Source organism: Neodiprion virginianus, chromosome 1, assembly GCF_021901495.1.
Source record: "Neodiprion virginianus isolate iyNeoVirg1 chromosome 1, iyNeoVirg1.1, whole genome shotgun sequence".
NCBI lineage: Eukaryota > Metazoa > Arthropoda > Insecta > Hymenoptera > Diprionidae > Neodiprion > Neodiprion virginianus.
The window spans coordinates 10,218,063-10,235,715 of NC_060877.1; the positions used below are offsets into that span (position 1 = coordinate 10,218,063).

Below are 17,653 nucleotides of genomic sequence, written 5' to 3' on the forward strand. Positions count from 1 at the left end.
GGTATTAATCACTCCGACTTCGATAACTTTTACTGACCGCAAAGAAGTTGGAAATAAGAAACGTGACCTAAAATACACCCTAGTATCTCTAGTTTCCGTATTAACCTCGTTCTCGTTTCGTGGCCCGGTTCCGAAACTCGATACACACGGGGTTTAGTTTGATTTATTTTACTTCCTCGTATCATCCTTCGTCATTCGTTAAAATCCTGCTCGGCTACATCTCTCGTGACAGTATCCATATTCCGATATACAAAAACTCTGTACATATACATTGCGGAACACTTTCATCCTTAATTGGAAAATTACTTACAAAGCATAAACAAGAAGAAACGTCTCTAAAACTTTGTTCCAAACAAGCTTACGGTGAGTTCACCTCTGCAGTATCTCCACTGAAATTCGGCAACTTTCCTCGGAACATGTGTTCCGTCTGCTTGAGTACTGCTCAACAATTCCAAACCATGCAGAGATGAACCCTCCCGGAAACTCCAAATCTCTTATCATACCGCACAATCGGTTGCAACCATCGTGTAAGGTACATTCCCATTTAGACGTACTAATTTCCCATTTTTATGCTGAAATTTTATTGCGCTGCAAGTTGATGCAATTGCAGCAAAAATGAAAACTATTTATAACATTTCAGTAGCACTGTGTGAGTGATTGAATTTTTTTTTTTTTTTTTTTGCAGTCGCAGTCTCATTCAAGTACAAACAATTTAAAATTCTGAGGGCAATTTCAGCAGCAATAATAACCCCGCCATGCTTACAGTAAACGTAACAGAATTTTTATCCCATGTCCAAGGCTTATGAGAGCACATTCAACATTTTAAGGATTGGACGGGAACATTTGCATCCTACGGTCATTACGTCAGCATAAAGCTCAAGCCTTAACAAGCCGCATATTTATCTCGCTCATTAGTTCTACCAGCACCCATGCTGTACTTTTATACGTAATTTCAGGTCTCACCCTCGGTATTTAAACGCATACACTTCCAGCGAAGTAAGGACATTATTTCGTGTTTAGGATGTCGTTGGATGTTGCAGCGGCAGATGCTTCTAATGATATGTCTGCCGACGTAACCGAACGCACGGCGATGACAATTATTATATATTCAGATGGTAAAACTCGTACCATTATGCGTTGTCCTGTGCAATGAGCTTGGCACGAGTTGACGTTAGGTGAGCTGGTCGCGGTTAAGGAAAGTCAAGGTAAGATGAAGCGAGGCGAGGCGATCCAGTAAGCATCCGCTTCTATGAACCGATAACCGTGCCCACAACGCCAATAATTACCGGGGAATGCTTCCCGACTGTGGGAAACTCTGTGGCGTTCCGTAGCTCACTACCAACTCCAACATACATTCATGCATATAACTAGGCGCTCACTTAGCTTCAGATTACTTCACCTTCATAGAGTGAGGATCAATAATGGCATTGTCACTTCCGTTATACTTGCAAAAAAATCTTCCTGTATTGGGACATCGCTGATCCTATCGAACAGTGCGCGAAGGAACGAAAAAACTGTCCTTAACCATTCGAACAAACGGTTCTAGTCTTCATCAGTATCTGAATCCCACATTTAATCGCCACGGTTATTGTTATATTCCTTATATACAGACATTTTTGTGAGCTACTAAACGTAACATTCTTATAACCTTAGTATCGAAAAGTTACACCGATAAAATCTACCGTGTTATAATTAAGTTCCTAAATTCAATTGTTACGCATTCAGTAGAATGAATCACACCATTAGTTCGACTGACTGAGCACTTATGGATTTCTAGACATCCTTTATTCCAATGCCAGAGATCCATTCCTCCAAGCGTCTGAATCACTCGACAGGGTGTAGAATGTCTGCATTGAGCATAGCTCACATCAGCCAACTGGCTCGTGGTACAAGTTTAACGCAAACCAACCCGGGAACTTCGTCAAACTGGTGTATAACCGGCATTTTCCTACCACCTCGAACCCTTCTGCCATCTTCTCCTAACGCTGTTTCTCCGACTCACCCGACTCGCAGTGGGGGACCTCGAATTGTTAATTCTGATTACCTTTACGCCCGCCATTTCTCGCTGTTCCGTTCGCTTCCCTCCTCGCCTGCTTTGCCTTCGCTAATGTTCCTCCATTTGTGTCAAAGTTGAATCGCGTTTCAGAGTTCAGAGATTTTACCAACAGTTACGGGATTGTCGCATGCTTTACACTCCCCAACTCTCCGAGTCTCTGCAGATTTTACGCAGAATAAAAATTCATGCAGACCTGGACACGTTTTATTCCTGACGTAACGAATGGTTGGAATTTTACGTACCAATTTTGATCGAGTCTCAATCAAACGCGTCCAACATTTATGTGAAATCAAGAAATTAGTATCATCATGTGTTACAAATTATACGATTTGTGTACTTATATTTAGAATATCATCTGGTTCATTACGCTAACGATCAGATTATCCGACAATTATCCTTCGTACTGGCGATTTGATTTTCCCCCGACAGATTAATTATCTCTGCAATAATCGCATTCACTGCATTAAGATTTATACCCATTCCTTGCAAGCGGTTTGCCTCACAAAGAATGTGAGCAACCAATCATTCGGCAAGCTATACTCCGTCCTTTGTATTTAAAATTCGCTCCACTCGTAAATTAATGATTGCCTGTCAGACGGTCAATGCATTTCACATGATTCTCGTGGGATATTCAGTACCGAGAAAGCCATTGGCGTGGATGAATCTTTGCAGTAGCTAAAGCCTCATCACTTTTTCATCACTCGATATTTGATAAGCCTTCTGCATTATCATAAAACAATAAAAAGTTCATCGGGCTGTACAATTAAACTCGGGCAACTTCCACCTTCGGAATTTTCACCAGAGGTTGAAATCGTTAAGGATAATTGGAAGTCGTTGAAACGTTATCATTACTTGAACTTAAAGTTTTTAATCCCCTGCTTTGTATTCATGGGTATCCACCTACCTCCCCATGCCCGTACTATCTACATGTGTTTGTCCTGTGCTTACGGAGGGTGTGTAGCACAGACTACACACGCATAACATACATAAAATACGTGTACACATACTTTCAAGCGGACGCGTGGATATAATTTGCATAAAATTATATTTGTTGTGTTACAGTAACGGCAAACCATCCGCCGCAGAGACCATGGATCCCCTTGACAAGGCCCAACAGGACCCGACCGACCTGTGAGTAACACATCCTTCGTTTATATAATACATAGATACGATCACAGACGCCGGGGAATGCCGTCTGATAACGGGAAATCTTATGATTTAGGGAGCTGCCAAAGATCTCAGTCAGACTCGTCTGAAATGTTTTTAAAGTGCTGAAATGAATGTTTCACTTCCATCTAAATCACGCAAACTGTGAAGTTTCATGAATCTGAAATCTGACTGCGAATTTTGTAGTCTTGCACTGTCAAAAATGGCGGTGTTAAAATTGTCCAAAGATTCCTGATATGGAATACATACTACAAAACCATTTTTTGGGGTCAACTTGAAAATTCATAATCATATATAATAATGTTATATCTGTTGTTTTAACGGTAAATGAGACAAAAGTTGAGCCGGACCAGAAAATCTTAATGTTAACATAGTCGTACAGAAAAATTTGTTACGATTGCTACAATTTTGCTAGTGTAAATAACATTGGAACTCTACTTGGCTATGTTTGCAAAACCTTTGCTATTGCATTGAAAATTTTCGCTTTGACAGCTAAAATTCTTGCTTGGACTATATTAACGTAAGAATTTTCTCGTCTAGGAAATTATATTTTGTCGTAACTTGCACTCATAAATTCGTACATTTTCACTATATCGCAGAGCGATTTATTAAATTTCTCCACTCTCTCGGCATCGGATGACACTGTAAAATTGTACTTGCAGAACTTTTCCACCTCTGCGTAATGGACATATAATCCACGGGTAATGTAATACGGGAAAGTGCTCATTCGTTTTTTATGACGTCGATGAAAAATTGGCTTTATCACCTAGCATTCCAAAATTACACTTATTCTCGAGCTAGATGGTTTACCATTTCCAAACACCGTGTAAGTGCATCGTGACTGTTGGGTGTCAGAAAAAGGAATTTCCACCTAAAGTTGTACCCTCGTGATCCAAAATTGTCGCGATTTTATCCGCTTCAAATCAGGTTATCGTCTCGTCTCATCGATATTTTTCACATCACCGCATTGTGTAAGTATAACAGCGGACATGGCGATGTAAGGAAGCAATTAGTTAGCCGGGTATAGCGGGCACGATGCGGATTGCTCTGCGCATTAATTTCTACCCACCCACGTGCTGGCAAAAGACTCGATGAAATATGGTCCGCTCGATGATAGCACCGAGACATTTGTTCCCTGTTATATCTTCACAATGAAATCTCTCCTGGAAATAAATATATGAAAAGAACGCGACGAGACGTTCTGTGTGCCATGAGCAAACAACAAACGCCGGCGGCCGCCACCGCCAACACGTACCAACCAGAGATCCGCGCACAAAATACCAGAGCACAATAGACGTTCGGCTAAATGGGCTCCTTTAAGAGCGCGGACTTTTTTTCCGTCGAATTTTTGTCTCCTCTTTACTTTTTATCATTCCATTCTGTTTAACACTATGTTGATTTATTTTTTAAACATTTCTTCTTTCAAATCTAATATCCGCGGTAGTCGAGAAGACAAACTAATCTGCGTTTTTGTAATTGTTCAAATTTTCTATATACATTCTGGAGGAATGAAGAGGAATCCTTGTAGCAAATACGGCTTTTACTGACAGTTAATTTTAACAATCAGTCAGGCAAATGATCGACTAATCAGGCAATGCTCGTCCACTTGCGGCAAGCGCGGAAACGAAAGGTCGGTTTCAATAGACAGCTTTGATAAATTGATCTAGATTCAAACGATCGGTCGATTCGATGTGGCACTTCTTACCAAAGCGCTTGATACGTTCGAAATGTTCACCTTTCATTTGATCCGCGACCAAATAAAATCGCGTGTAAAACGCTGCCTCGTTTTATAGCTCCCACTTTTTCGGACATCGATACTTCCGTTTGTTTATAAAAAGCATCAAAGAGCAGATTCAGTATTGACAAAAATGTGCAATCAGCTCTAATCTCGAGTTTCAACGTCTCAGAGTATTCAGTGAAATATCTTGCCGATGTGAAAATTTAACGTCTTTTTTTTTTAAGCTAATGCAAACCCTGATCATCCCTAAACCGCTTCAATTTTATATGTAAAATGTACACATGAATAGGTTTTATTCTGTATAGAGTAATATCGTGGAGTTAATCACTCGTCGATTTCATGCTTACCAAATTTCGAGATTTCAGGGGTTTACAAATAATGTATAGGATTTTAAGACTTCTCAGATTTCGAGACACTTCAATGATTCGGCACAATTGCATTTGATTTCCGAAAACCACAAAAGATTACAAAAGATTTCGATGACCGTTGCACCCGAGATTCCAAAGTCAGTAACAACCACTCGAGTAACGTCCAGATACGTTAACCCATAAACGAAACAGTACGAAACTCCATGGAACTACGTGCAGTGTTGGATTTGGGCGGTGAAAATTTCTTACACCACATTACCTTCGAAAGTGAAATTTTAACACGTGAAAAGCTCCGACGTTTGCGCAAATCGTTTACCAAGCTTTGCGTTTCCAGTAGTGGGTCGAGGTTGTCGAGTAGGCAAGAAGGGGGGAAGTGTTCGAAGAATGCCAATACTGGCTGATGCGCTGCATCGGTATTTCGGCGCGGTCTGTTCAGGGCTTGAGGACACGTGCTTGGGCAAGTAATTAACCGCTTCAAACACTTTGTGGTAGTCATGGAAACGGAGGATTAGGAACGATCTGTGGCCCTAGCCAAGAGAGGATTCCCCCCTCGTACAGGCGGTGAACCTGGACGTTGACATCGGTCTCGCGCAGACGTGAATCAATGTCACGCATGGATTACTCGGTTCAGAGATATATACACCGTGGCCGTCTCGTTACGGTCTGGTTGATTGGATTAACAGGATATTAAAGAATAATATCCCTGTCAGTTCATACAGCAGCCCCGACAGGAAATTAGGGATTTTGTTTCAACAATATGAATCCTCTTAAATTAAAACCGGTGAGCGCAGCTCGGCACATACCGACTACCCTGCTGAGAAATTCACGACGAGCACACACCGCCGGGTTATGCCCTCATCGCGTCGATTTTACCCGGCTTATTTTTTCTTTTTTTTTTTTTATCAAATATTCCTCCTTTTTTTTCACAATCATTCTGAAACGTTTATAATTGCCTCGTTATCGGGTAACAGCTGGTCTTTGATCCTCTTTCGTACTACATATATATGTATATATACGCAAGCTCTGTTACGGGTGAGCTGCAGAGTATGGCCTTACCATTAACAGCATGTCTTCTGACTTGTTCGTAATTACGCCGTTGAATGCCTGCGTGGCCTCGTAAACATTCCTCATTTCACATTTTTATTTTATTTATTTTTTCACCGTTTTGCCAACACTGCAGGGTGGATTTTTTTAGGATTTTTAGATCGGTGGAGATGAAAGAGAGTGAGCGAGGAAAGGGAGGGACGTGGCAAAGGGAAAGGCCGGCCCTCAAACCGCAATCCTCGTTCTTTGGGATTACGACACAACATTATATATGCGATATATGGAGCGTGCTGCTATAACGACAATAATTGATTACGGTTATTAGGGTTATTAAGGCAGTCCTTGGTACAAAATTGCCGTAATGAAGAGCGCATTATACATTCGCACGCAGCAAATAATCGACCAGGGACAGTTGTTACTCATTACAGCCGATACGACGTCGTTATAATGCATTCCTAACAGCAACAATGACTGATATAACAATAAAGTTCGCAACAATGATTACGATGAAAGCCGATTTGTAATGGCTACGAGTTTGATGTCACTCCTAATGACAACTCAGCTGAATGAGCCCCTTTTGAGCATCGCAAAACCTTTCGCAAGATGAAAGTCAGAACTGTGTCAGAAATGAGTATTACAAATTCTAAGAAACGAAATTACATGACTAGTCCTGAATTCGTAAAAAGTATTTCACTAATAAGGTTTGCATAATGACACGAAACACATCTCATTATAATCCATGGCAGAATTTTCGGTAAATAAATCCATCGAAAAATATTGCGCGGTAAGACGCTTGTGTGCAAATAAGATCCTGATATGAGGTATTGAAATTCTTTATAAATAAAAATCTGTTATACATATTGATTCGAAAAACATCGTATACGATATCCATAATATTGAAGAATTTCAATTCGTACATCAAACAGGGATAACACAGTGTAGGCTGACTAATCAATGTTGTACTATTTTTTTTTTCAGTGCTGTACGTCACACGAATAGATAAAAAATTTAAGAAGCGTTAAAGGTAGCATGTACATCATAGCACGTGAACAGCGAAAGATCTACGTGTAAAGCATTCATATTTTCTCCCTCTCCGCTTTTAGAACAATCTTGATGAAACCGATAAACCCTGTTCCGAGTCATTCGTTGTTTTGCACCAGCGATAAACTAATCAAAACGCGTGCAAAATACCCGTGATCCGTCATCACGCCCGAATAGCAGAGAGTATTCCAACCGAGAAATGGAACGAAAACACTTCGGATGTCACCCCGAAGCATCAGCGAACCAATTACCCTCGAATATACACGCGTAAATTTCGAGATACTGTGACACTGCATCACTTGGGATTAAAGTGTCAGAGCCCCTCCGCTACATTCTAAGGCTCTAAGCTGTGGCTCACAATTAGTTAGTTCATGCCATCATCCAGGGCGAGGCGTAATCTTGGCTCTGAATCCGATTGCCGCAAAGGAGGTACTGTCAGCCCCTCTTACCACTCGCTGTGGGTTTGACGATCGCAGACGCCCTTCGTTACCCGCAACAATCATGCTGGATGACATGAATTGAACTGATAAGACGACAGGCTCACATCATACTCCCTACTACAAGTGATTACTTTTTGCACTGTGTTCTTCAGACATAAATCGATGAGCGGTAATTCGTACTGATTATGAATAAACGCTGGGGTTTGAAGAATCGTGACTGTCGATAGTGTTTCATGTCCCTTGAGAAATTGCTGAACCATTGGTTACTGGTCATAGCGAAGCTTCATCACTGATAAGTTCGTACCAGTATCGACTGGTTTTTATTAATCGATTTGCCACCAGCAACACCTGTGCCAAACGTTACCCTTCTTCGCGAAGATAACTTGCGACCAATTTCCTAATCGATGATCCAAAAGTTGGCCAGCTAACTTCCTTGGTGCAAGTATCGCATTCTAACGATACGTAGCCTTCCTCAATATCTTCCATCTTGACCAATGCTCACAGCTCTCCGTTTCGCCTGGCGAGTTACTCAACTCCAAGGTCCACGTCATCCACGCCAAGCCACGCCACAGCGCTGCAGCATCTGGGCAGATTTATTGCACAGCCGGTCCATCGGGCTTGGCCATCGTCGACTATGCCACTCTACGAGCACGGCAGGGAGGAACGGGCACATGGCGGTGGGTGCGGGTATGCATGGCGCGGTAGAACGACCGCTACTGGCCAAAAAGAAGCTATTGTAAACCCGGCGTAGGGTGGTGTGGACGTAAATCACTTCATTATAGTTTACGCCGTTCATTATATACAATACGACGCTATTGTACAGCGCAATATACGAGCGGAAGAAGTCTTTTGGTAGCGGAACTGAACTGTCGAGAGAAATGCCGCGAGCTATCTGCTTCGCGTGTATCGTTATCACCGTGTTCGGTTCAGTGTTTTTTTTATTTCATGTTAACACAGTGTAATGATAGGACAATGTTTCTGCCATCGGTTTAACTGCTTGTTCGATGGCTATCAGCTGCTGGCTAGCTTCCTAAGAACCATTTTGCGTCTTGAGTCTCTTCATTGCCGCAACGGTTTACGCATCAAGATCTTAGATATTTCGACGTTGCAGTGAATCCTACAAGCTTAACTGTTTGCAAATTATCGAACGTGATCGGAAGGCACCGGTTATATAGCCTGTAAATTCTCAATATCATTTTGAACTAGTCAAGTTCAGAATTAATTACTTATCGAGGAAGCATATATCTTGAAAGCGAAAAAGTTGAACCATATTTCTAATCGTTTATCATCCGAATAACATTAATCATCGCTGGCAACGCACTATTATGGAGGTAAATTATATTATTAAGGTCGATTCCTTTTAAACTATGCATCTGATATGACTTTAAATTCAGACTGAATAAATCAAATCTGACCCTGCAAGTAATTTGTTAAAGGATATAACCAGAAATGATTTGTGTTCCTAGATACCAAAAGAAATTTCGTCCGACTTATATGCACTTATGATGTTCGAAATATCTTCAATTTAGAAATGGCGAAGAACTGTATTATTCTCGAGATAGCTTCAAAGAAACATTGCCGGCGATTTACGACATATAGCTTGGAAACTCGGTAAGTTACAATAGAAATCGGGTCGTCCAGTTTCTATTCGTTACCTTTTCTCAATTGGTGTGAAGATATTCGAATTACAGACTCAGCAATGTTTGCTTTCACCCATTGAAGTCTGAATCACCTGAAGTTGGTACTTCGTATATTTTTACAGCTGTTTTGCAGCACCTTTCAATATCGACACTGCTCAACTCTACCTGTATCAGAATCAGGTTGACTCCGGTGTAGATACGGAGGTAAAGGATGTTGCGGCAAGTGTGGAAGGGTCGAAGGAAAGGCGGTTAGCGCTAATTTATAGCCTTCCATGCGCTCCTGTTGCCGATTTTAGTATCGAATGGTGCCAAAGTCGTTTATTTATTGGTTTCAATCCTTGCCTCGCAGTTTGTCTGGCTTTAAGTTTAATTTAGCTCGTCCGCACGACAGTGCGAGGTTCAGGCTAAGGAGACTGAATCTGAGGTGAGCCCTCGAAGGAGGAATGAACGATGCGCAAGTGAGAAATAAAGAGATAGAAAGATAGAGAGAGAGAAAGGAAAGTCAGGTTGAGTGCAGCCCAGTCGAGAACTACCAAGGTAACATTGATACGCGCAGGGGTTCTGGCAGCCGGTCTGATATATTGCTACGTAAGTGCTCACTTCTCAAACAAACTGCTGTTAAATGTGCTTTGCAACTACCGCCTCTGCTTCTTTCCCCTCCGTCTGTCTCTCCTCTTCTTCTCCTCTCGATCTTCCTTGCGCAATTTTCCTACATGAAAAACCGGAGTCATTCAATTCTCCCACTTTCTTATCATCAGCATCTTCACCACCCACGCTTCTCCCCTCGACGGATATGGAAATCGCGTATTTTCACCACCATCTCAACCTCGCCTTTCCGCTCTACTTACCCAGTACTCGTCTTCTTCCTCTCAGGCCAACTTCTCTTCTTTGTAATTATTTACGTATAAATATTCTTGGCAACAGAGAATCAAGGGCCACAGCAGGTTCGCTTATGATTAGTTACCTAGATTCAGTACGCACGAAAATAGAGCATCGCGAATGCCAGAGACTTTTTGTAAGTCAGCTTCTCCATGCGACTGAGGTCGCTGATTTCTTTGCTAAGCCTCAATGCGTTCAAGAAAAAATAGTTCTCCAAGAACTGAAATTCGTTCGGATAATAATTTCAGGATACCGTTATTTGAGTATTCTTCAAAGTTTAGCAAAAATTGTGAAATTTTAGTATCAAAACAAAAAAAAGATTTTAACTAAAATTTTTACATGTTTCACCGCCTTGAAGTAGATCGATAGATTTTCCCATTAATTATATCGAGATACTTGTTAATCGGTTGTGTTGTAATTTTTCTTCTCTAACGTGCCTCAATAAATTGTAACTGGAAGAAGTGTTAATTTACAGCTCCACTTGAGCGTCCGCCGGACAAGTTCATTTCAGGCGAAATAACTCTCACTACACTCGTGGACGGATGGACGAAATAAATTCTCTCTTGTCACGTAACAGGATATAGATTAATACCCGAGAGTAGGCTGAAACCGTCATACTTTTCACGCCATCTCACTTTGTGCAGACTGCATCTACAGCACGAAAATCTCAAGAGTTTCATAACTGACAGAAAATATTTGCAAAGCTTAACCAAAATCAAACGTTAACCATATGAATCTGCCGAAACCTTAATTCTTCGAATAGTTTGTGCGTGAAAACTTTTATCCTGATTCTTGAAACGAAGAACTTTACAGTTTGCCTCCCGATTTCCATATTCGTGTTGAAGATCCAACAGTTTGAAATTATTCGAACAGCTCTTGAAAATAACAAGTGCACACGTTTCCACAATACAATAAGTCACAAAAATCTACACCTTAGAACTTTCCAACTCTTTGCAAATTCTCTCGCATCGTTATATTCGGATGGAGGATACGAACGTTCAAGAGTGTTAAAAACTTCAAAAGGCAGTGAATCTTTTTCCACGATGGATAACTATAATCCAATGAAAGTTTGGAAAAGTTTTCAACTAGCAAGACTTATTCGCGAAGTAAGTCGGTATGCAGTAATTACCGTGACCTAAGTTTATGCACTACAGTGACAGAGAGCCGGGAGCGTGACTGAAAGCTGTTCTGTCGTCTGCAGTTGACTGCTCTTAGCAGCAGGTAATTATTATAGTTTATAATACTGCATTGCTCGGGTATTCAGGTACTGGAAAGTGTTTGCCGGGTAAGAAACTTCAGCCATACGTTGGTGAGGTGTCCATTGAAGCCGACAAGCTGTACTTGGAGCCTAGGAGGCGAGTATTAAACGCGTGTGCGTAAATTAGGTAACTTGTCTGGGTTTATGGAACTGGTTTCGTGCCGGGACTTAAGGCAGGTCGGAGCATCGATGACCTCTGGAATTCCATCCGCAGCAATGAATGAAACTTAGAATATGCCTCATCTCATCCGGAACATCGTTTAAGTCAGATTGCCAGCTAAGCCAGACTGCAGCCTCTCCGTCTCTCTCTCTCTCTCTCTCCCTCCCTCCCTCCCTCCCTCCCTCCCTCCCTCCCTCGGTCTTCGATAAGCATGTACAACACGGTTGTACCATTGCTTTTCCACCTGTTGCTAAGTACCTTGCAGTTATAGTCCGCATTTACGGTGGATGCAGAGGATTAGAGTGAATTCTGTGAACTTATCATACGAAAGGGATTCACCTGCTTAGGCTCCTCCCCTTTTTTATCATCCTCATTCCAGATAGACGTATTCCTTACTTGCAATTAGCAGCCATAAAATTCGTTGGATATACTTAGATGCTAAACAGCTTCTGCACAAATGCCCACCTTCCAAATCTCCTCCGAGCTAGAGAGCTGCTGAATTTCTGGGTCAAGCCAATTCAAAGTTCAACCCTGCTCTTGCACTTACTCGTTTCACCGTCTCAACTGCTGCGCCATACATTTCACAGAATGATTCCTTGCCTTGTTATTGTTTTCCAGAACCGCCCAAGGGAGCACGTAAAGGTTCAGGGGTATTGAAGCAAGCAGTACCTCACGAGGTAGAATATATACGATACCTCCGTTACTTGGTGATTCTGCGTCCGCGTGAGACTAAAGACTGGTTGGTTAAATATATTTCGCCTAAAAGTACGAAGGCGATATTTCCTTTAACTGTAACGGTGATAGGAATGAACGTCTTTGGTTCTTTTCGTCTTGGGAAATTCTTTCTGGAACGGTCCGTATTGACTCACGGTGTATAAATAAGATTGATGAAAGATTAATACGATCAGGAAAAAGATCCGCCTTGCACAACAGTAACGGAATTAATGCAGAGGAAATTGATGAGCCATTTTATGGAGGAAAAACAATACATCACTGTGATCTGAATCGTACTAAACGTATTAACTCTTCTACGCCATTTCCATTATACCTCCCTATGTTCTTCGAATGAAAACCACGCTTATTTTTCGAGGGTGGAAAAATTTTTTGTGCCCCTTTTCCTAAGCTGATTATTCTCTTCGTGAATCAAATTTTCTACCGATCGATTCAAGCTCATTATAATTATCAGTCGACCAAGACACTTTTAATGGTTCATTGCATGAATTTGGATATTTCCGTATTCCCTTGATATATTGTGTATGCAGCTTTATATATACTTCACAGTTAGATACCATTGGCAAACGCTTTTACAAATGTAGGTTAAGTGAATTGAGTCATTTGTAATTCAAGTTATTTTATTTTTCCGATGAAGTAATGAGAGTGGGAAAAAGTGTCGACGAACTCGTACAAGAACTAAAGGTATAAGAATAAAATGAAATTCAATAAACCCAACAAAATAAATCAATAAAAAGTAGCCTTTACAGTATGGAGGAAGTTGTGAATAAAAACCGAGGAGGATTTTAACGGAATCTAACGCCTTAGGATTTCTCAAGTTAAAGCTTGGTGAGTGTCATAAAACGCTATCTCTTCTTAGTATTTGGGTCGGGCACTTTGGCGCTCGAGGCTATTGAGTGAGAAATAAATGAAGAGGAAGTTTAGAGGAAATAGCACGTCTTTGACCTTTGTAGAGAACCACCGCACCGTGTAGTTTTTCGTTCAACGTTCTTTCACCAATTTTCTCATAATAGCCGATGGAAAAACTGAAACAAAGACATCCAATGAAGCGCTTCGAACAGACGTTGAGCTTAAGTTTCCAGGGGATACCAAGTCGCCGCCCTTTTGTTGTCCACCGTCGATCGGAAGGCAAACAAGAAAGACAGGCACCTTCGATAAATGACTTTTAAGAAAAGGTATTTTGCGCGGTGGTAAGAGCAGCGTCAAGTGTTTTCTAACCTTTGTCACTTGGTCGTCGACCCTAAAAAGACGGAGGAATAGGGAGGATTTGCGGTTCGTTCGTTTTTTATCCCTCTTCTTTTTTCAGCTATCGATGTTTGACGGTCTAATCCTCTAAAGTGTCGGGGGTGCCAGACAGTGGAGAGGGTGACCAGACAGGAGAGTGGAAAGATTGCGAGATGAAAGAAGAGTTCGTGGCGTCATGAATAGCGGAGCGAGACTCTGATGTGAATAGGATGCTTTGCGCGATGAATATCGACTAGCGGCAGGTTCGCAGAGGGCGTCGGAAATATTTTCAGTCAGTGAGTCAGTCCATCAGTCAGTCAGCCAGCCTTAGTCAGCGCACACTGAAGCTTCCGGGGTGAAATAATCCCCCACTCTCTGCGTGCCCATTCATTGATCTACCCTGAATGGTGAAGTTGTCCACATCCTTCAATGTGCCGTCGTATATTGCCTCTCTGATGTCGGCCACTGGCAATCTTCTCGGAAGGAACTTGTCCCAGCACGCACACCTTAATCCCAAGACCAATGGGACGCTCGGGTCTAAGGTCTTACTCCATGATGATTATTCCGCCGATATCCTCACATAACTGAGATCTAGAATGAACCACTGTTGATAATGTATTCCGAATGTCCACATGTCCTCACACCTTACTCAACAAGTTTCATTCAACTGATTTTATCCGCGGTCATCCAACTGCCATAAAGTGCACGATGTATTCCTTGCATGCCCATTATACGTGTGTCTGTATTTTAGGGACCTGCGTGTAAGATTAGACGAGATGTCTCGGAGAATACTTTAGACGAGTTTTCAAAGTGTATAGTCTCTGCACCCGTTACCAAAATCAGGCCTCACTAAAGATCGACTTTCGACAAGACTCGAGTACACGTAAACCTGTGAACAAAAAATAAGTTCGAACTGAATTTATCTTAACAAATCTTTTCGTCGGTTACAAGTTCTTCAGTTCTAATGATCCAAGACAGAGTGGAGCGAAAAATAGAAATAAAGGAGGGACAAAAGTATTTACGATTACCGCAGCGGACTCTGACGATTGGTCCGTAATGTGCACCTGAACTCCCGGAATGCAAACTAATGAATTTTGGGTGATTATTGTTTTGTTGAATTGTTCGACTCTTTGAAATTTTAACTAAATTAATATAAATTTCACCTTCGAAATGACAAAGGTTTCACCGTCTGGATTTCACAGTTACCGAGAGAGGTGGTTAGTTAACAGTAGCTTTCAAAGTTAAGTTGATAGTGACGCGAATGTATCACGTTATTATATTCGCGAAGCATACTAGTCTGTAAATTATCAATTGTTATTTTTGAACGAAGTTAATACGTTATACCGGTTACGTTGCGAAAACTATGAGGCACGCGTGGTGGACGATGTAATACTGGTGATCTCACGCTAACTTGGTGAAATTAAAAAATGCTAGAAAATGGTAAAATGCATATTTCAGTGGTAAGAGAAAGAAGCGACTGAAAGAATGACCGGGAATACATTATTGAAAAGATAAACCGATAAAAGAATTCACTGAATACAACGATATCTCATCCTCTTCGTCGTCGATCACAATGTGTCGGTAATGAATTTATATATTCGTGAGTCAAATTTACATACCGGTAACGTAAAAGCTTTTTTTTGTTAAGTAACATTCTGTATTATTACAGTCTTTACTATCCAACGACTGGTGATTGTAGGACAGGTGAGTTCGATTAATCGTTTAATTATATTCCCTTGCTGAACGGATGAAGGTTCGTGACCGGCAGCTTAAAGCCCGTGAACCTTTGAGCAGTGGAGTACTCGACCGAAGTTGAAGCCACCAATCGCCCTATAGAGTCTTTGTTATACATGCAGGTTTCTCCATAACTCCTGGTGGAGGTTACATAATGAATTACCTTCATCGCCATGTCTCTTTGCGGCACCGGTTCTGGTCATTTCATCGCGCAATTTGTGGACTTGGATTAATTTCACAGCACCGCTTATTTTAATACGTCATAACGAAGATTTTACGATCGCACGCGGCAATGAAACCTTCACCGGTAACTCAGAAACCATTTCTGACGAAAACTAGTGCCAAGGCGGGTATTCATTGCTCTCGTTTGAGATGACCAACCACCGCAGGTGTGAATAATTGAAGTTGCAGTCTCACTGCTCTGCCCAGCGTAACCCAAGCCTAAACGTCCACTATGCAACTCTCGAAAGTACCTAGTGGTAGTCCTCGATCCCCTCGGTCAATCCGAGCACCACACGCTTTGTGGAAGACAAATCACTGTTAAGCGATCTACCTTGTCCATTTGCTCGTACTGCTGTGGCAAGTTGTTGAAATCAAAGTCGATCTAAAACGAGTATTAACATTACCAGTGTATCGCTTTATCGTATCAAAATTCATCCTACAAATATTCTGAATCAAATGGTCCCAGACTATTCGAACCCTCTAGTGTACGTTATTAAATCGCAATACGAAATCACACCCAGGAATGAATGATATGGTCCCAATTTCAAAAAGGAAATACCATTATTGAAACGCGTGAAAGTTGTGCCTGACAGACCTCCTTTGCAATTTCCCGTTGTAAAGCGACGTCTTTCGAGGCCATAATTCATTTTGCTCGATTGTTGGACTGTCTGCCGCTTTCATTCGGTTTACGACAGGTACTGGGTCAAGTTAAAGCTTTAGCAGTAGAAAAACAAATTCTAAAAGTTGCGCGTAAGGTGTAAGGTGATTTTCAGATTCCTCGTAAAATAGAAACGAACTTGTGAGCATTGTTCTTTTTCTTTAAATCAAGCACTTCCACTACCCACACTCTTGTGAAACAGAAATTCATTTACTCCTATGTTGAGTATTAGAAATACGATCGTGAAAAGTTTAATTATGTCGATACATTACAGTATAGATTATTATTATTCAGTAGTTTTTTACTTACCTCGTAAATTACTACCAAGGTAGAGTTGTTTTGGCCAAAGTTGATATTGGCATCTTAAATCTGCAGGCAATCAATGTCAGTCAGGCAATCCTCAATGGGAAATAGAATCGGATAGCTATAGCCGGTATGGGAAGCAGTCGTAAAAGCTAAAATGGGCATTTCATTACGGTGATAAAACGGAAGCGAACTTCTCGAGCGCTAAGATAGTTGGCTGCTGCTGGCTGGTACCTAAGTTGTATCAAGTCCTCTGTGAGATTAAACTCCTTGCCCTCATCCCCATCAGTTTCCCCTCGTCACCCTCTTTCGTGCTTTCGTATTCCGCTTAATCTTAGTTCAACAAATTATACGGCTTATTACGTTCAGCTTTGGGCATGGCTGCGCTCAATACAAAGATCTGTAATCGCCTCATTCTCTCTGAAGTGAGTATTACGCTCCCGATGTCAGTGCCAGAAACGTAACTAACTACACCATAAAAGTGTTACCCCGAATACTCGGCACATTTTTCGGTAAAAATCCGTCGCCCTTATTTTCTTTGAAGTGAAGTCAAATTAGCTCGAACGTAGCACGCGGCACAATCCTAATTGCCAAGAGTGCAATTGACATTCAACGGCTGTGCAAAGCAAATTTTGTTAATTTCTGTCCCCTGGCATCTTGTTGCCCGAGGTAACACGCGGAGTGTTACTAACTTTTGTAGGAGTCGGCACCTTGCTCGATATCGCTGACCCCTCTTCGTATAAAATCAAAAGTTTATTGCACCATCGACACGGGCAAATGGTCACTCGTTTTACGGAATCTCACGAGACATTTTCCAGCAATGCTGACCGCGGCCGCATTACCTTCACCGAAGATACACCCGTACTTCGAGTTTAAATTGTACGAAAGAGCTTTCGCCTTTAGCACCCGAACTTCGCAGTTTCAAGCCTCAAGTATACTTTTGAAGAGGTGCTTCAGAAAAGTTGTTCCCATTCACGATCCTCCTGCTT

The 17,653-nt window shown here is 41.5% G+C and overlaps 1 protein-coding gene across 5 annotated transcripts in view; it reads left to right on the forward strand.

Annotated features, from left to right (window-relative positions):
• Nucleotides 1-17,653, forward strand: part of LOC124310326 (CCR4-NOT transcription complex subunit 6-like) — a 482,747-nt gene that overhangs the window by 440,436 nt on the left and 24,658 nt on the right. For all 5 annotated transcript variants that reach the window (XM_046774137.1, XM_046774139.1, XM_046774138.1 and 2 more), the window contains one exon: nucleotides 3,119-3,187. In XM_046774137.1, the coding sequence (XP_046630093.1) occupies nucleotides 3,119-3,187 (69 nt within the window). The remainder of the gene's footprint in view (nucleotides 1-3,118; nucleotides 3,188-17,653) is intronic.